The sequence below is a fragment of the Ursus arctos genome, unplaced genomic scaffold (genome assembly GCF_023065955.2).
Source record: "Ursus arctos isolate Adak ecotype North America unplaced genomic scaffold, UrsArc2.0 scaffold_3, whole genome shotgun sequence".
Classification (NCBI taxonomy): Eukaryota; Metazoa; Chordata; class Mammalia; order Carnivora; family Ursidae; genus Ursus; species Ursus arctos.
In genome coordinates, this window is record NW_026622985.1 from 41,803,710 (window position 1) to 41,824,744 (window position 21,035).

Consider the following 21,035-nt stretch of genomic DNA (forward strand, 5'->3'; position numbering starts at 1 on the left):
GAAGCACAATTTATCAATTATTTCTTTCATAGATCATCTTTTGTGTTGTATCTAAAAAGGTATCATCCCGCCCAAGGTCATCTTCATTTTCTCTTATGTTACCTTCTAGAAGATTTATAGTTTTGCCTTTTGCATTTAGGTCTATGATGCATTTGAGTTCATTTTTGTGAAGGTTATTAAGGTCTGTGTCTAGATTTGTGTGTGTGTGTGTGTATGTGTATTCACTTATTCCAGCACTGTTTGTTGAAGAAACTCTCCTCACTGCATCATATTGTCTTTGTTCCTTCGTCAAAGGTTAGTTGACTGTATTTATGAGACCTAGTTATTTTTTGCTCTTATATATTTCTGCATAAAATAAATGTCTTCTTTACTGAGTTATCCAGAAACTGCATAGACAGATCTGGGTTTTTTTCCGTTTGTTTTTTGTTTTGGCTTAGCCAACAGAAATCTGTTTTAGATCCCAATTCTGTCTTATCCCCTCAGGAATGTACCAAGCGGAATTTCCCATACTTCCTGGCAGTGCTTCTACTGGATTTATAATTACAATTAATTGCCTTTCTTAAACAATACAACAAAACAAGGGATGTTCAAATGGAAGATACTTTCCAAAGTAGGCACGGCTTTCACTAAATGTTTCTAGTTTTACTTACAGCAGATTTTATAGTTCTTCCTGAAACATGTTATGTCTTTGATCTGCAGATTCAGGACTTTATTTCAGGAAGAGGTGATCTGGGACAGCTAAACTTTCCAGAGGTGAGGGCAGCTCATAGCAAAGCCTTAAATCTCAGGCTGTGCTGTTGCAACCTGGAGACGTCTGCCTCCTCTACCCCTTTCTTCTCCACTTCACCTTTGACGTCTTCTCTCAGCCAGGAGACCTGGGAAGTTACATTCTGGCTGAATTACTCTCCAGCTACACTTCCCCTGAGATTCTGGGGGAAGAACTGGCTCTCAAGGGACCTTCCTCCACATTCCCTGTTGCTTGTCTGTGCTCTCCTCCCAACCACCCCCAACTGAGCTAATCCAGTGAAAAGATCCTTGCAAATATTTTCTCAGTCTGTGGCTTGTCATTCTCTTGACATTGTCTTTTGCAGAGCAGAAGCATTTAATTTTAATGAAGCACAATTTATCATTTATTTCAGGATTGTATCCCAATTAATTTAAAGGAATAAGTCCTAGATTTCTTTCCCCTTTCCAATTTTTAAAAATGTATATAGAAGTGCTTATTTCTTTTAATGGCATTTCTGGTTAGGGCAGTACAGTGGAATAAAACTGCCTTTACTCTCTCATGTTTGTTTAGAAACCAATTACTGCATTGAACTGAATATGTCCCCTCAAAATTCATATTTGAAATCTTAACCTCTAATGTGACAGTATTAGGAAGCAGAGCCTTTGGGAGGTGATCAGGTCACAAGGTGAGCCCTCATGAATGGGATTAGTACCCTCAAAAAGCGACCCCAGAGAGCTCTCTCCTACTCCGTGCCATGTGAGGATACAATGAAAAGCTAGAAGTCTGCAACTCAGAATAGAGTTTTCAGCAGACATCGAATCTGCTGGCGCCTTGATCTTGGACTTCTTAGCTTTTGGGACAATGAGAAATAAATTTCTGTTGTTTTTAAGTCACCTAGTCAAAGGTACTTTGTTATAACAGCCCTGACTGAGGTACGGACTTCACTTGCTAATAACTACATATTCCGTTCATGGAAGCACCATGATTTAACTAGCCCTTTTATTGGTGGAATTCAGATTGTTTTGCTGTATCAAATCATGCTATAGTGAGAGTTGTACACGTATCTAGAAGAAATTCATAGTAATAGAACCACCGACAAAGATAGTATCCTTTTAAAATTCTGAAACATACTGCAAAATTATTTTTCAAATAGGTTATACCAATTTTTGCCCCTCCCCCCACCAAATATATGTCTGTTTTCCCCGAGTCTTTAATATTAAATACTGTTACCAATAAAATGTCAAGTCTCAGACTTCTATCCTTAGAAAGACCTGATTTCAGGGTTGGCCCTTGGCAGGCATCTGGGAACTTAACTGGTAAACAGTTCCCTACACTGCTAAAAATTTTTCTCTGAATGAGAAACTGCTCTAAACGATGAAGTTGTTCATTATGCTTAATTTGTTTGTATAAACAATGTGGTTTACAGTGAATATTTGCTTTCCCTCTGGGAGCTTGGGGTTTTTGCATATGCTAGGCAGAGGGTGCCTATGTGAACCACCCCCATAAAAGTTTGGGACACAGAGTCTCTAATAAACTTCCCTAGCAGATGATGCCTTGCACAATTTGCTGCAACTCTTCATTGGAGGAATTAAGTCAGTCTATGAATTTCCACCTGGAGAGGACCCTGGACGCTCCACATTTCCAGGGGAAGCTCACAAGAGTTTCCTCCAGACCTCAGACTCCTCCGCATGCACATGTTCCTTTATGCTTTGGCATATCCTTTCACTGTGATGAATCGCAAACATAAATGTAACTCTATGCTGAATCCTGGGAGTCCTTCTAGTGAATTACTGTTGGGGTTAATGTGGAGCATGAAATCAACCATAATACCTGGCTTGCTAAAATGTAACAAGGAGGCTGCGGAGGGCAGGGAAGGTTTCAGAGAAGGGCATAGGCCTTGGGAATGCCGAGGCCTGCCATGACCACTCTGCCGTTGGAATGCCGCAGGGAGTTGCCTTCCCGAAACTTTCCTAGCCCAAACAGCCACCCTATGATCTAAGAAATGTAGGCATAGTCCCTTAGGCTATGTTTAGCAGAACTGTAAAACACATAGATTAGCATATTGTATCTTTCCCGAAAACACATCCTCCCAGTTTCAGTAAGAACACTTGTCACACTATGAGAAACAAACTGAGGACTACAGAGGGGAGGGGGGTGGGGGAATGGGATAGGCTGGTGATGGGTAGTAAGGAGGGCACATATTGCATGGTGCACTGGGTGTTATACACAACTAATGAATCATCGAGCCTTACATCGAAAACCGGGGATGTACTGTATGGTGACTAACATAATATAATAAAAAATCATTATAAAAAAAAAAAAAAAGAACCCTTGTCACATATCACATGCTTGAGAAACAGTGATAAGGATTTTTGATTATCCTGAAGGACCAATAAAAGTGGGATCAAAGAAGAGCAAAGCGCCTTCAGCTCTGAGCTTTGACCCCCTTGCCTTCTCCTCTCTTTGACAGCAAAGTTTGGAGTAATCTTTCATCCATAGCTACAGGGATTGCTGGCCATTCCCGGCAAATTACCAAAACTGGAGGCTGTCTTAGTGATCCCTGACATACTATTAAACATTTTTATTTACTAACCTGGTGGGTGAAAATGCGATTAAACATTTTTTGTATTTAATTATGATTAAGGATTAGCATATTTTCTATAACCTGAACCTGTCCTTTGCTGACTTTAATTGATATAATTTTTAGAGCAGTTACAGGTTCACTGCAAAATTGAGTGCAAGGTACAGAGAGCTCCTAAAAAAGACCTGCCCTCATACATGCAGAGCCTCCCCAACATCGTCACTCACTAGAATGGAACCTACATTAATACATCATAATCACTCCAAGTCCTTAGTTTACACCACAGTTAACTCTTGGTGTTCTACGTTCTATGGGTTTGGGCAAAGTATAAGGGCAAATATCTATCACAATATACAGAGTAGTTTCACTGCCCTAAAAAATCCTGTGTTCTCTCTGTTCATCTCTCTCTTACACCTACACGCTGACAACACTGCTGCTATTCTTTTCACTGTCACTAGGGTTTTGCCTTTTCCAGGATGCCATACAGTTGGAATCATACAGTATGCTGCCTTTTCTTTCACTTAGTAATTACGCATTTAGTTTCTTCCGTATCTTTTCATGGCTTGATAGCTCATTTCTTCTTAACATTGAATAATATTCCATTGTCTGAATGCGATACAGTTTACTGATTCATCTTCTGAAGGACCTCTTGGTTGCCTTCATGTTTTGGCAATTATGAATAAAGCTGTTATATAAACATCTCTGTGTAGGTATTTGTGTGGATATAGGTTTTCGGTTCCTTTAGGTAAATATCACTGAGCATGACTGCTACATCATATGGTAAGGAGTGTGTCTAGTGTTGGAAGAAACTGCCAAGCCGTCTAACAAAATGACTGTCACCATTTTGCATTCCCTCCTGCAATGAACCAGCTTTCCTGTTGTTTCACATTCTCACCAGCATTTCCTGTTGCCAGTATTCTGGATTTTGGCCACTCAAACAGGTATGTAGTAGTATCTCTCTGTTGTTTTATGTGTATTTCCCTGATGACCTATGATACAGAGTATCTTTTCATAGGCTTATTTGCCATTTGTAGGTCTTCTCTGGTGAGGTGTGCTGGTACATTTTAAAATCAGGTTGTTTTCTCATTGTTGAGTTTTAAGAGTTTTTTGTATATTTTGGATACTAGTCCTTTATCACCAAGAGCCTTTGACAAATATTTTCTACTAGTCTGTGAGTTACCTTTTCATTCTCTTGACCCACTGCTTATTTTCAATTAGGTTTTGACCTTTTTCTTAATATTATGAGTTGCTATGTATTAAGAAAATTAGCTCTTTACCAATTATATACTCAAATATTTTTTCTCAGTTTGTAACTCAGGTTTTAACTTCATTAATATTTTTATTGAGCAAAATTTACCTTTTTAAAAATGTACATGAGTATTTTCCTGCATAATCTCTGCATTCTGTACCCTAAAGTATACTTGTTTAAGACTTTAAAAATTTTATCCTTTCTTCTAATATTATAAAAACCAATTTTAAGTATTAAATATACATCTTGGCTTTGCTTTGGTATAACAAGTGTCAAAGGCATACAATTAATCTTTTTTTTTTTTTTAAGTAATTCTTCTTATTCCTTTTAATGGCAAAGCAACTGCCCCCAAACAAAACAAATTAATTAATTTCCCCTTAACACCATAGGGAAAGTTTTATAGGGTTTTAGAGATCTTATTTCTATACCCCATTCCGTTTGATCTGATTATTCATGCAAGAACATAAATTTGTTATTACTATTTTTATAGAATAAAATATATTTAATTATCTTGGGACATTAGTTTTTTTTCTCTCTACTTTCATTTTTCAAAAATTTCTTGGCTTTTCTTATATGCTTATCTTTCCCTTATAAATTTTACAGTCACAATATTGGGATAACTGGTACAGGCACACATCTTTTTTTATGTTTCTAAGTCTGGTGTTCTGTGCAGGACTTTTATAGTTAGGTATATCTACAGGTTTCTTTTTGTCCTTTTTACTTTTTTAAAACACCTCTTTAATATTTTATTCAAATTCAAGTTAGTTAACATATAGTGTATTATTAGTTTCAGGGGTAGAACTTAGTGATTCATCAGTTGTATATAACAACCAGAGCTCATTACATCCAGTACCCTCCTTAATGCCCATTTGCCTGGGGCAATACTCTACTTAAGCTTGGTTGAAATTCACTGGTTCATAGGGAAGCTCCTTGTGTCATGCTGTGTATGTGTCGTGAATTAGAATTCCCGTCCACTGGTCATCCAACTTTAATCCCTCAATCCATCAAACTGGTAGTCTTTTCTTGGCAGTAATGGCCTAGTGAGTTTCTTGTTCAGTTCTGCCTATCATGCTATCTGTTTTCAAAAAAACTCAAAGATGCTTCAGCAGCCCTTTCTTTTAACACAGATTGTGCCATACTAAGGAGATGTCATTGGCTTGGCCCTCACAAAGTTCAGGCTACTCAGAGATTTTGAGGGTTCACAAAAGTTGCAAAGACATAACACCCTTCTAAGTTTCTTCCTTCAGTTAGGTTTAATTTCACCACATTCTCTCAATCTCTGTCATTTGTGGTTTGAGACTGCGACTGTTTCCTATTCTCATAAAAGAACAGACTTTTCATTTGTGTATTTCATTATTATTGATTTCAGTCTGAAAGTAAAAAGCAAGCCAGATCTATCATCTCAAACTTGTAAGTTCTAACAGTAATTCTGCTACAGTTATATTTATTTGCCTATGAACTGCTTCCCTAAGATTCTTAGGTTTATTTAGCTAAATTCATTTAGTCACTCTAACAGATGTTTTTAGCCTTATTGATTTTTTTTATCCTCTGACACGACAAAATTGTTTCTGAATCTGATATAAGGTAAAAGACTTTAAATGTGATCATCAAGTTTGTGATCTGTGGCCCTCTGCTTTGTTGGTGTTAACCATTTACCCTTCATTTCACTAGCTTCACTGACGTGGTGCCATGTTTGAGCAAAACCTAGGTCAAACACCTGATTTTTATCTCTTCTTCACTAAGACTTTAACTGTCTTAATCATATGTATTTATCTATATATATTCTTATACACAATTCTTAAAGGCAAGAAATATTAATAACCGATTCAAAGTTTAATCTATACCCTAAGAAGTTATATTAGGATATTTCTAATAGAATATAAGCACCTGACAAATGATCTACAAATTTTTAAATGTGTTTGCTTATTTCAAATGGGACTATTAGGCTCTATGGCTCTATGCAGTTGTAAGTACTATCCTAATCACATTTTTAATTGAGTGGTCAACATTAAATTAAATGTCTACACCATGTTAACTCAGTGACAGCAGGAGACAATTCAAGTTGCCTTGGAGGCTCATTTAATTACTTGGTGGGAGCCAAGTAAGGAATATAATTGTAATACTTCAGGAAAAGAGATGAGGAAATCACAGAATAAGGATAGTCAGAAAAGAGTTAAACAGGGATTGAAATGAAAACACACACGATACAGAATCAGAGGTGAACACACATACATAGACCTACACTTAAGGAGTTGTAGGGAACCTGGAAGCTGAAGGCAGGAGATCAAGCAACCACCAATGAGACCAAGAAAGGAATTGGACTGATGTCACTAGATGAAGAAAAGGCAGATTACTGTGTGGCTGAGAGAAAATACAACTGCATTAAGTACAAAGAGGGGAGGGACTAGCACAAATCCTAAAAATGGTGACCGGAGCAACACTATTCTGAGAGAAATTATTGTCTAGATACATCAATACTTTGTTTATTCATTTCTTTAAACTATATCCTGCACTAAAAAGGCTTTAAACCAGCTTTCAAAATTCATAGATGGCAAAATCACTAGGCAAGAATGAGTGAAGGAAAATCATGGTGAGAAAAAGATGAAGCCAGCGGGTATGTTAGTAAGCAACACGCTTGCCACACAGTCCTATTCATGCTCCCAGGAGCCAAAGCAAACAGGAACATGTGATCTGTTAGAAGACTTCCAGGGCCGTAAGGAACACAATCCAGCTGCTCACCAGCAGCACATGGGTCGAGGCTTCAGGGAAATTTATCTTACGTGTTTTTAATCAAGAGAACAGACTGTGTGATGGAGTAGATGACACTTCCAATGTCATTTCTACAATAAAGATGATATAAAATTCTGAGTGATGTTACCATAATTTCTCTCAGTTCAGTCCAAATCATAACTACATAAATAGTTCAGAAAAAGCAATTATGCAAATGATCCAGATAAGACACTCCCAGATGGTCTGGCTTATCCAAGAGCAAAATTTAGAATATCCAGAGAACATCATATCCTTTAGATAATCCTCAATGAATAATCCTCAATGAATATTTTCACAACAAATAAATCATACATGAGAAAGTCTTTCATAATATAGTTATTATTTACCCAGAGATCATTTGACAAATAATTTCTGTCTAGAACATGCAGCCAATTAATTACATGTTTTCTAAACCAAGCTACTCATGATTAAATAATGTCTACTTACCTGAGTTTCTTCTAGTTCCCCTTTTTTTCCTCTGGGGAGATTTATTCCATTTTATAAAATGTGAAAGAGAGTTATTCTTAAGTATAGCTCCTTGGGTTGTTGTTTAGATTTTGTTTATAGGGTAATTCTGAAAATGCTATAAACTTGGAGAGATTACAAGTGTGCTTTATTCTCACTAAAATATGTATCTGAATTCAAAATCCCCAAAATCTAGCTTCTAAGTAAGCTCCCCCCCACCACTGTAGGTGGAAACAGTACAACTGACCTAAAGAAGTTGTAATGTCTCATGGGGAATAGCTCACGCTATAGATCTCCAACAGAAACATTTAAATGAACTCTAGGAGTACAGTGCCCAAACATGAGCAGAACAGAAATAATGTCAGGAAACCCACAAAGCTTAAGTGCCTTAAAGTAGAAAATGTTACACTTGGGGGCAGCTCATTCTAGGTAGTGCATATATGAATCTCCGGACTTAGTACAGCAGGGTCTTAAGTGCTTTCTAGCCCATGGCCTTGATAGACACACCCAAGTTAATAGTTATAAAATGTTACCTCAAATCGGCAGCTTTCCCCGTCTTGTTAGTGCACATAACCTCTCTGGTCTGATATCCAATCTGGATGTCCCAATATTTGTTCTCTTGCCGGTTCTGTCTGTTTCTGTTTCTCTTTTTCTTAATAAGTTCCCGGGCTTCTGGATCCTTCACGCCTTTTCCTCGGTCCTTTTCCCGTTCTTTATTCTTCCCACGTCTCCTTGCTTGTCTTACTTGTCTTGAGTGGGGCATCGAGCATGAGCTCCAGGGACCCACGTGCAAGCTGTACATGCTCTCTTCATCTTCACAGGGGCTGGACTGGCACACCTGAAACTCTGTCAAGTTTGGGCAGCCAGAACCTCCAAACTGGGGGGGTGCTACCACGTGCCGCGTCCGGTGCTGGAGCCCACTGCCACAAGTCTTGGAGCATTCGGACCAGGCAGAAAACTCGGACACAATGCAATCTTGCTGGCAGGGAATGAGGCAGGCCTGTTCCAGGAGAGGTTTGGGCTCAAAGTACTCACAAATGATATCCTCTGCAGGAATGTCCTTCTCTTTCTGGATGCACGTTATCTCTCTCACCTGAATGCCTTCCTCCCCCTTAATGCACTCAAGGGGTTTCTCCAGGCTTTTTGAAATCACAGGCTGACACTGATTCCAAGGTCCCAGCCTCCAATCATACAACTCTTTGTGCCAGTCACACACTTTGAAACAGTTCTGCTGGTGACTGGGTCTCTCGGCCTGCTTGCAGTTTGTATGTAACGTTGTCCAGCCTTCCACATGAGCACACCACACAGCCCGGGTCTGAATGCCTCCTGGCCCACAGTCATCTCCCATGCATCGGCCCCAGGGACCTGAAAATGATACAAGAGTTAACAGTGCCAGTAGAAGAAAACTGTAAGTTACCTCACTTTACAGAAAGACATTTCAAGATCTAGTACATTAACTTCCCTGAAGTGTTATAAAGTAGGTCTCTGCACATGAGTGTCAGAAAGTAATGATCTGCACTCAGTATTTTTGCAAAAGGAGAAGTATGTCAGAGAGTCTATATAAGGTAACCGCTGGGACAAATTCCCTTTGGGTCCTTTTGGGATTATTAAAAGTTTGCTTTTCTTCATTTTCTTAATTTTAGATAGAGAACGCTTGCTCATAAAGGACATCAGAAATTAGTAACAGTGAAAACACATTACCCCTCCCTCGTAACCATCGAATCCATGTCAGTAGCCAGCTCACAAGTGGCCCTTGGTGAAGAACTCCATCTCTCACAGGCTTTTCTTCTCCCGAGCAATTAAGGATTCTGTAGAATGTGTTCTTCCCTACCTCATTTTCTATGAGGCTCTACCTCCTATGACTGCAAGAGTCTAGTGGGTGTATATGTGTGTACCGACAGAAGTGTTCACTTGGTGAATACCAAAGTTAGGAAGGGAAAAATCTTGTAAGCACGTTCTGCCTTTAAATTTACCCCCTAAATTAATTTTTTTCTCATCTCCCCAGTGAAGTATAAAGATGGGCAAGAGAATTAAAATTTAACTAAAGGACTTCTGTGATATTCTGAATGTTGAAGGGTTCTTTGGAGTTTTATCAATTTCCTAAAATAGAAACTATTTGAGACTATAGAGCTGTTTCATGGAACACTTAAGTCAGTGGCTTTAGTATGATGTGTGAGCTTTTTACCTTAGGTTCCTTCTTAGTATAAATTGAAACCTACTTATCTCCACATATTTCTTTTTTTTAAGGTACAATAGGATTTTCAGTGCTTTAACAGACATCTCAATTTCTGAAATTGAGAATTATATTGTTTTGGGATTTGAAAGAAACAATGATCATATATAATTACATGATTTTCAAAATATAGTCCAGGGACTTGAGGAATTATTTGATGTAGCACCATCTTCAATAGGTTGTATTGGAAGGTAAGGGCCAGTATATAGGATTGGGCTCTAAGCTCCCCATCCCCACTCCACTGCTCTCCTCCATCATTCCTGATTCTATACGAGAAGCTCCATTATTATTTTTAATACACATGCTGAAATTATGCATAAGATATTGTCTGGCAAGAGACTTCTGCTGCTGAAAAGCAAAAACCATGAAATGAAACAAATAGATTCATTCTACTGATAAGGAGAACAGGTGACAGGAAAGGGAAGTGATTTGCCAAGTTCACATCTTGAATGAATAACAAAACCATCCTGGATTTCAGATTCTTGTTCTTTTAATTTTATGATTTATCCTGTATTTTAGAGCTTGAGACTTAGATGCTCCTATGCAAAATGATTAATCTAGAAAGAGTGAAATACGAAGAATGTGTTTGTTCATCATGTGTAAACATTTAATTTTAACTAGAAACATGTTTGCAATCTGAGGATGCCAACTTTATTACAAATTGAATAATGGAGTTGTAAATAGGATAATATTTTCTGTCAATCTCTTTATTAACTAATCATTATTGCAAGAAAATAAGATTTGGATATTTGGCATATCCATATCATTACTTTATGAAGTTCACATGTAAAGAATTATAAGGGCTTAAAGTACATTTAGGGAATAGTCTTCCCAGAGTGCTGATGTCAAAACTTTATGAGCTAAGAAAGTCAGTGAGTTTGTTATATGTGTCAACACGCAATATCTGATGATATTTTAATCTTAGTTTTAATTTGTCAAAGGAAAATATATATTCATAAGTGTGTTGATAGTCGTAGAGATTTTCTAAATATTCAGTCTGGGAATCACAGAACCTAGGGCACTTCTCAATAAGGGAATACAATATGTATAAAATTTTAGAATCAATTCCACACATCTTTGGTATTTTTTCCTCCTCCCTACTGTGCTTAAACAAACAGTAATCTTTATTTCCCACTCTAAGCATAGAATATAAACGTATATATATGTTGGACCATCAAGTTAGTAGCAAGCTAAATGCCATTGAGTCCAAATTTCAAAATATAAGTATCTTGAAATAACTCAGAGTCTAAATCCCAGATGCAGTTCAGGAGAACTTGATATTTTATTGTTTTCCAATCTTTGATCTTAATTATGAGATTAGACTAATGAATCATATTAGGACTATTAAGAAACTAGGCTTTTTAAAAAGTTTTTGTTTAAATTCCAGTTAGTTAACATACAGTGTAATCTTAGTTTCAGGAGTGCAATTTAGTGATTCAATACTTACATATAACACTTGGTGATCATCCCATCAAGTACACTCCTTAATCCCTATCACTTATTTAACCCATCCCCCCGCCCACTTTCCCTCTGGTAAGCATCAGTTTGTTCTCTATAGTTAAGGATCTGTTCCTTGGTTTGCCTCTCTCTCTCTCCTTTTCCCTATGCTCATTTATTTTAATTTCACATACGAGTGAAATCATATGGTATTTGTCTTTCTCTGACTTATTTCACTTAGCATAATATTTTCTAGCTCCATCCATGTTGTTGCAAATTGGCAAGATTTCATTCTCTTTTATGGCTAAATAATATTACATTGTATATATACACACCACATCTTTATCCATTCATCAGAGAATGGACATTTGGGGTCTTTTCATAATTTGGCTATTGTAGACAACACAGCTATAAATATCAAGGTTCATGTATCCCTTCATATTAGTATTTTTATATTCTTTGCATTAATACCTAGTAGTGCAATTGCTGGTTCGTAGGGTAGTTCTATTTTTAAGTTTTTGAGGAACCTCCATACTGTTTTCCAGAGTGGCTACACCAGTTTGCATTCCCACCAACAGTGCAAAAGGGTTCCCCTTTCTCCACATCCTTGAAGTAGGGATACAGGGAACATACCATGACATAATAAAGGCCATATAGGAAATACCCATAGCTAATGTCATCCTCAATGGGGAAAAACTGAAAGCTTTTCCTTTACAGTCAGGAACAAGACAAGGATGTCCACTCTCACCACTTTTATTTACCATAGCTCTGGAAGTCACAAAAATCAGACAACAAAAAGAAATAAAAGGCATCCAAATCAGCAAGGAAGAAGTAAACCTTTCACTATTTGCAGTTGACATAATACTCTATATAGAAAACCCAAAAGACTCCACCAAAAAACTGCTAGAACTGATACACGAATTAAAATTGCAGGATACAAAATCAATGTATAGAAATCTGTTGCATTTCTATACATCAATAATGAAGCAGCAGAAAGAGAAATTAAGGAAACAATCCTATTTGTAATTGTACCAAAACACATAAGATACCTAGGAATCAACGTAACCAAAGAGGTGAAAGACTTGTATTTTGAAAAGTATAAGACACTGACGAAAGAAACTGAAGACAACACAAAGAAATGGAAAGACATTCCACACTTTTGGCTTTGAAGAACAAATATTGTTAAAATGTCTTTACTACTCAAAATAATCTGCACATTTAAAGCAATCCTTATCAAAATACTGCCAGCATTTTTCACAGAGCTAGACAAACATCCTAAAATTTGTAATGGAATCACAAAAGACCTGAATAGCCAAAGCAACCTTGAAAAAGCAAAGCAAAGCTGGAGGCATCACAATTCTAGACTTATATTAGTTATATTCCACAGCTGTAGTTGACAGAAACAATACGGTACTGGCACAAAGGCAGGCACATAGATCAATGGAACAGAAAAGAAAACTCACAAACGAACCCACAACTATATGGTCAATTAACCTTCGACAAAGCAGGAAAGAATATCCAATGGGGGAAAAACAGTCTCTTCAACAAACGGTGTTGGGAAAACTGGACAGCAACATGCAAAAGAAAGAAACTAGACCACTTTATTACACCACACACAAAAATAAATTCAAAATGGATTAAGACTTAAATGTGAGACTTGAAACCATAAAAGTCCTAGAGGAGAACTCTTTGACATTGGCCATAACAACCTTTTTTTTTTTTTTTTAGATTTTACTTATTTGACAGAGAGAGACACAGCAAGTGAGAGAGGGAACACAAGCAGGGGGAGTGTGGGAGGAAGAAGCAGGCTCCCAGCGGAGGAGCCCAATATGGGGCTCGATCCCAGGACCCCGGGATCACGCCCCGAGCCGAAGGCAGACGCTTAACAACTGAGCCACCCAGGTGCCCTGGCCATAGCAACTTCTTACTTGATATGTCTCCTTAGGCAAAGGAAAGGAAAGCAAAACGAAACTATTGGGACCTCATCAAGATAAAAAGCTTCTGCACAGTGAAGGAAACAATCACCAAAAGTAAAAGGCAACCTATGGAATGGGAGAAGATCTATGCAAATGACATATCTGATAAAACGTTAGTATCTAAATTAAATAACTTTAAAACTCAACACCCCAAAAATGAATAATCCTATTAAAAAATGGGCAGAAGACATGCACAGACATTTCTCCAAAGAAGACATCCAGATGGCCAACAGACACATGAAAAGATGCTCAACATCACTCAGCATCAGGGAAATGCAAATCAAAACTACAATGAGATATCATGTCACACCTGTCAGAATGGCTAATATCAATGATACATGAAGCTAGGCTTTTATCTTCAAATTAAAAACAACAACAAAAAATCATAGCAGTTATAAATTTGGCACTTAAGAATATTTAATTGGACATTCAACAGATTTAGGTACTATTATTGTTTTAATTGATGAAAATGAATATTTTATTACTGAAATCTTAGATACGAAGTGTGAAATAATTTCAAGTCTGCCTGTTATTGCTGAGTAAGGAAAATACACATACCAAAACCAACCCCCAAAACTATGAAGAACTTAACACTAGGTAACTATTAAGTTTGAAAATTACCCTAGAAAAGAAGTGATAAAGATATTAAACACTTATAAACCAAGTTTTAGCTATAACTCCAAGCTTACATCTAAGTTTATTAAAAAATAAAAGTGTATGATGGTTACTTTGAAAATAACTCATGGTTTACCAACACCAAATTAGGGAGAGTTCCCATTTTACACATTCTCAGAATATGCTGTATATTTCTCACATTATGTTTCTCACAATTTCAATTAACTGATGGAATAATTGTTTGTCTATCATATTAGACTGACTTTCTGGCCCCTCACGTACAGTAATTTGAATGTCTTCTGCAACACTTGGTTTGATCATGTCTTAATTTCCACTGCTGGCTTTTGAATGAATTTCTTCAACTCTTTTCCTCAGAAAAGAGAGAATTTAGTTCGCAGATCTTAATATTCAAAGCATTGCATGACTGATGTCAATGCCAGTAGAAAGAAATTGAGTTCAAGAAAACTTCTGTACTATTTTGTATACAATGACAACGAGCGTGCATTTCTAAAGTTTAGATAACTAGTAAAAACATACATTTTGAGTACAAATACAATTCCATTACATTCCAAAATTATTATCATAGATTCCTATTAACCAGCTGTTCGCAGATAACACAGTTGGGTTTATTTTATTTCAAGTATATTTACATTGAGAACCAGAAGATAAGACATCCCAAGAAAATTTCATGGAGGTCGACAAAAATATTCACTAGGTAAGGTAAAATAAAACGCATGAAGGCACCAGTGAAAGTAGAGGTGGCAATAGAATCACAATTGAACCTAAAAAAACTCATTCACTTTGTGGACTTTAACTGCTGTCTTATCTTTTCACTGCACCTTGGGTATTGCATGTGTGTCCAATTAACAGACCTCTTGAAAAAAAAAAAAAAAAAGCAAATCTTTACTCTTGTACACCTGATGAAGGGCTGTCTACTTCTGTCCTCTAAGCAGTCTTAAAATAATCACACATTGAACAGAAAGGGGACCACATCTAAAAGTGCTCTTGACAGCTAAGAACTGTTAGCCCAATTAGCTACCATGTTTCAAAGAAACAAATGTTTCAAACTGCAATTTGAAAGTACAGTTTGCAAACTCCATCAAGCAAAATATGAAGTCTTCTTCCAAGTACAATATGAAAATGTGATATTTAACTCCTATGTCTCTGCCTGAATGTTAAATTTTAGCCCCACGTCTCATATTACTAGGAATGGGAAGTGGTGGTATTGGAAAGGTGGTGTGTGTGTGTGTGTGTGTGTGTGTGCATGTGTGCATGTGTGTGTGTGTGTGTGTGTGTGTAAAGATGTTTGGTTTTTAACAAGAACAGAATTTCTCTGACTTCATTTATTGTTCTTGCTCCTTGTTATATAAAGGGAACTTGGAATCAAATTGCACGAAACAAAGGATGGGCAGCTTTCTACTTAAGATCTTGGATAATATCTCTTTATGAATGGAAATGTATTCCTGCACACAATTTGTAGGATTGTGTTCATTCAGTATCATGCAAAACACTTCTAGGATGTAGGTCAATAAATATATGTAGAACACTTAGCTTGACAGATTTTATGTAAATTGAGAAATACTAGATATCTTATTCCACTAAAAAGAAGTTAAAGCAACTGTTTGCATACCCAAAATATTTATGTAATTGATAGACTCACAATACAAATATTTTCACTTGGAATTGACACAGAATTTTGTTCCATAAAAACAAATTTAAATGAATGCTACTTGGCTTAGTTTTTCATTGGATATTACTTTAAATATAATTGTTAACTTTCCAAAAATGTTGATAAAACAATGAATTTATTTTTATTCCTGCTAAATAGGATTTGATCTTTAAAGATTTTATTTATTTATTGGACAGAGAGATAGAGACTGAGGGAGCACAGGCAGGGGGAGCAGCAGACAGAAGGAGAAGCAGGCTCCCGGCTGAGCAGGGAGCCCAAGGCAGGTCTCAATCCTGGGACCATGGGACCATGACCTGAGCTGAAGGCAGATGCTTAACTAAGCCACCAGGTGCCCCTAAAATAAATAAATGTTTAAAAAAAGTAAAGTAAAATAAAATCCTAGGGCGGAGCATGGAGCAGAAGCATGGAGCAGAAGCGGGGCTCAACCTCAGGACCCTGAGATCATGGCCTGAGCCAAAAATCAAGAGTCCCCTGCTTAGCCAACTAAGCCACCCAGGTGCTCCTAAACAGGATTTTATAATATGTTTATTCTCTTCATGTCATCCAAAACTCTCTATTTTAGCCTACCAAAGATGGCCCTTTAAATTTAAAATTAGTATTTTGCCCACCATATTCAATACTACTTCTAAAACTATTATATGTCAAGGGCATGAGAGCAATAAAAGGTTGAGTCTATAAAAGGACACATTATTGACAGGTGGCCGAGCAACTGTTCCAAAGAACCTTATAAAAGATAAACACTATAAAAGGAGCATGAGAAAATTATGCAAACTACTTTCTGCCCTTGTTTGCTATAAAACTCTCAAATGAGCCAGTTTCTTGTTTGACTAAATATGTTTGCATCCTTCAAATGAGATAGTGCAGTTTCCCTCCCGGATTTGGTTATGGAACAGCATGTCCTAGTTTACCAAGATCAAGAAATGCACACATAGCTTAGTAACATACTGGATTCAATGTCATGAATGCTGTGTAATAACCTATTTTAAAATTCTCAATTCACAGAATTTTAAAAATTCTATTTGTTTTTACTCAAACAAATCAGTACAGAAAAACTTAGAAATTACTACTAATACGAAAGATAATTCCTCATAAATTCCATGAAGTAGAGGCAACTTTTAAAGAACTGATGATATCCTTCACCTTTTTCAGCACTGAAACACAATTTTGCTTATTTTGTACTCGTTTGGTCATTTCAAAGAATTTTTACTGTGGATAAAAGTAAACACATGGACTTAAATATCTTGAAATAGTTTCATAGATTGGTAATCCAAATCCCTGGCATACTGTGCCATCCAATATCATACGACTTGATTTAATTATAAATATGCATTCTGTCTAGGAGACCCCTTTGTATAGATTTATGAGCACAAAAACAATTAAATTTTTAACAATTTACTGACCTAAAGTAGATGAAAATTTCCTTTCTGAAGAAAAACAAAAGGAGAACTCATAGCTTCTTTGACTTGAGTTTTAATTTAATTTCACTTAATTTTAATTTAAAATATAACTCTCAAATGACAAATCAGTTTGGTGGATAAGAAGAGATCCCTGTGAAGTCAGCTGAGCTTTCATCTTCAATAGTAATTAAATTTTTATAAGAAATTATATAAGAATATAAAATTAAATGTACAAAATTAGAACAAGAGCTTTAAATCTGATGAGACAATGAATGAGGAATCAGTAATAGGATAGCTGATTTTACAGCTGTCAAGTATAGTTATCTATATTCAGCCCCTATCATGTTTGATCTCTCTCAAGAAAATTACTTAGTCTCTTTGGATCCCGGTTTCCTTCATTTGTAAAATATAGTATAAACCACATCATTAACTTTGTCTTGTAACTCTATGTGAAACACAGACTAAGTTATCAATATTATGGGGAGTATTCGTGATAAAGTTGTGAAATGCTTTTTTCTCACACAAAAAGACTCTCATTTTTACGTGACTTAATATTTTAAAGTCTGCATGCATCAATGATGATTTCTTTAGGCTAAAGAAATTCATTAAAGTGAATACCCGGGACAAAGGGTACCGAGAATTTTAAGGTTTTTAAATAGATGTTGAGCACCTGATTTTTCAGAGAAACTTGTGGAAATCTAAAGCCCATCACCACATCCTTATTAGCACTGTTAGTATGTTTTTGTTACACTGATAAATAGAAATCCACTGTTGTTTTAATTGAATTCTTATTACATATGACCTTAAACATAATTTTTTCCTCTTCTGTGATTTGCTCAGTTTATTTTGCAGTGGTATCATGGACTTTTCTTTTTATCTTGATACATTTCGTTGATATTAACATTTTCTTTTTCTTTATTATTATGTTAGTTACCGTACAGTAGTACATCATTCGTTTTTGATGTAGTGTTCAATTGCATCATGCGCCCGTCTTAATACCCATCACCTGGCTACTGCATCCCACCACCCACCCACTCTTCCCTCTGAACTGCTTGGTTTATTTCCTGGAGTCCACAGCCTCTCATGGTTCGTTTCCCACTCTGATTCAGTTTTCCCTTCCTTCCCCTAATGTCCTCTATGCTATTCCTTAATATTCCACATGAGTGAAACCATATGATAATTGTCTTTCTCTGCTTGACTTATTTCACTTAGCATAATCCCCTTCAGTTCTATCCATGTTGATATAAATGGTGGGTATTCATCCTTCCTGATGGCTGAGTAATATTCCATAGTATATATAAACCACATCTTCTTTACCCATTCATCTGTTGAAGGGTATTTTGGCTCCTTCCACAGTTTGGCTATTGTGGACATTGCTGCTATGAACCTCGGGGTGAATGAGCCCCTTATTTTCATTATATCTGTATCTTGGGGTAAATACCCAGTAGTGCAATTGCTGGGTCATAGGGTAGCTCTATTTAACTTTTTGAGGAACCTCCATACTGTTTTCCGAAGTGGCTATACCAGCTTGCATTCCCACCAACAGTGTAAAAGGGTTTCCCTTTGTTCACATCGTCACCAACATTTGTTGTTTCCTGCCTTGTTAATTTTTGCCATTCTAACTGGTGTAAGGTGGTATCTCAATTTGGTTTTGATTTGAATTTCCCTGATGGCTAATGATGTTAAACATTTTTTCATGTGTCTGTTAGCCATTTGTATGTCTTCTTTGGAGATGTGTCTGTTCATGTCTTCTGCCCATTTTTTGACTTGTTTTTTGGGTGTTGAATTTGAGAAGTTCGTTATAGATCTTGGATACCAGCCCTTTATCTGTACTGTCACTTGCAAATATCTTCTCCCATTCTATGGGTTGCCTCTTAGTTTTATTGACTGTTTCCTTTGCTGTGCAGAAGCTTTTTTATCTTGATGAAGTCCCAAAAGCTCATTTTTGCTTTTGTTTCCCTTGCCTTTGGAGATGAGTCATGAAAGAAGTTGCTGTAGCTAATGTTGAAGAGGTTACTGCCTATGTTCGCCTCTAGGATTTTGATGGATTCCTATCTCACATTGAGGTGTTTCATCCATTTAGAGTTTATCTTTGTGTATGTTGTAAGAGAATGGTCGAGTTTCATCCTTTTGTAAGTAGCTGTCCAATTTTCCCAGCACAATTTATTGAAGAGACTGTCTTTTTCCATTGAATATTTTGTCCTGATTTGTCGAAGATTAGTTGACCATAGAGTTGAGAGTCCATTTCTGGAGACTCTATTCTGTTCATTGATCTATGTGTCTGTTTTTGTCCCAACACCATGCTGTCCTGGATACTAACATTTTCTATGCCCTTTAAAAACGTAGTATTTCTCTCTTTCGTATTTTTTTGTTTATGATGTTTTCTATGTTTCTAGTATGCATGCTTTCACTAACACAGTCTTATGTTTCCTCCATTGCTTTTAGGCTGTGAAGTATCTTCATGTATAGAGATGATATTATTCATAAAATTTTACAAAAGTTTCATTCTCTTTATAGATTCATTTAAAACATGTATATTAAATCCATTAGGAATTTATTTTGAGTATGTTTAAAGGCAAACTATTGAACATTTTATTTTCTCCACTGTTAGGTAATTTACCAAGAATACACAGAACTATTATTTTAAGGTACTCACATCAAAACGTGGAAATGAGAACTTCTTAAACAATGCATCCCTGGATTTTTATTGCTACATTTCATTTTATTGTCTTATTTTATTTTATTGCTATAGTTTATTTGTACAGTATACAGTGTACTTGCACATATATGATCTCTTTTGATTTTCATATTGTGTTAGATGTGAATAGATTGTTGTCCTATATAGTAGGCTCAATTTCTTAAGACTGGAGAAAAATATAAAGCCATAAATGTCCCAAATATTTCTATTCTTTTATAGGACAGTTAACCCCAAAAAGAAAAGTTATATTAGCTATATGTGAATAATCCAGATAGGGAATTCATGTTGCCATAATGAAAAGTCCCTAACTTTTGAATGATGTCTTGTTCAAATATTGAGATACCCAAACTAATTCTTAGGGAAAAGTATTCTTGAAGATGATAAACTGAAAAGTCAGTATTTCTCTTCCAAGCTTATAAAATTTGTTAGAGCTTCCACTCCAACACAACAAAATGTTACACTCATAGCATTACTATATATCAAAATTAAAAAGATTTGATCTGCTGAACTGCCATTCTACAAAACAATATTTAACTCCACTCCCCTACTTCCCCAAAATCACAGAAAACAAACTTGAGATTTGTATTAGATTCCATTACACATGAAATTGACAACAAAATGTTTACAAAATAGGGATGGAAACTGTTGATCATAACAAATATGTAAACTCAACAGCCTTGAAGATATGCCAAGTCATTAATGTAGTCTTTCATACCTTGCTTTAAAGAGAATGGATTTAAGATAGCAGTATCAAATTTACTCAGAGTATATGCTCTCATCGTGTGAAATAGTTTCTGTACCCCACCCCAAAAAAAAGAAAAGAAAAGGAAAAAGAAAAAGAAATAGGTTCTGCCTTATCACTGATATCAAAGCATGGCAATGAGAGCTATAGAACGATACCCTCAAAAATGTGAAATGCACAAAACTTTCAAAACATATTCAGCAATAGATTTTTGGTTACAATTGTCTCAAAGTCAGCTACCTTTGAGGAATGTGCATCTTCAACAGTCTGAGCTGAATGGCCTAGGAGAGCTACGTCAATAAAAGTTTTTGGAGATACAGGATACCATCATTTATAAATCTTACTTCATATCAGAGAACTCTGATATAAATAGTAAGCGAAGTCTTCATATAGCCAATCAAATTTAAAAGACTCCTGTCCTGTCTTAGATTATCCCAGAAGTAGAACTGGAAATGA

At 36.2% G+C, this 21,035-nt stretch overlaps 1 protein-coding gene across 1 annotated transcript in view; it reads right to left on the reverse strand.

Annotated features, from left to right (window-relative positions):
- Positions 1-21,035, reverse strand: part of THSD7A (thrombospondin type 1 domain containing 7A) — a 426,859-nt gene that overhangs the window by 244,093 nt on the left and 161,731 nt on the right. Inside the window, exon 2 of the mRNA XM_026506586.4 lies at positions 8,325-9,156. Within this exon, the coding sequence (XP_026362371.2) occupies positions 8,325-9,156 (832 nt within the window). The remainder of the gene's footprint in view (positions 1-8,324; positions 9,157-21,035) is intronic.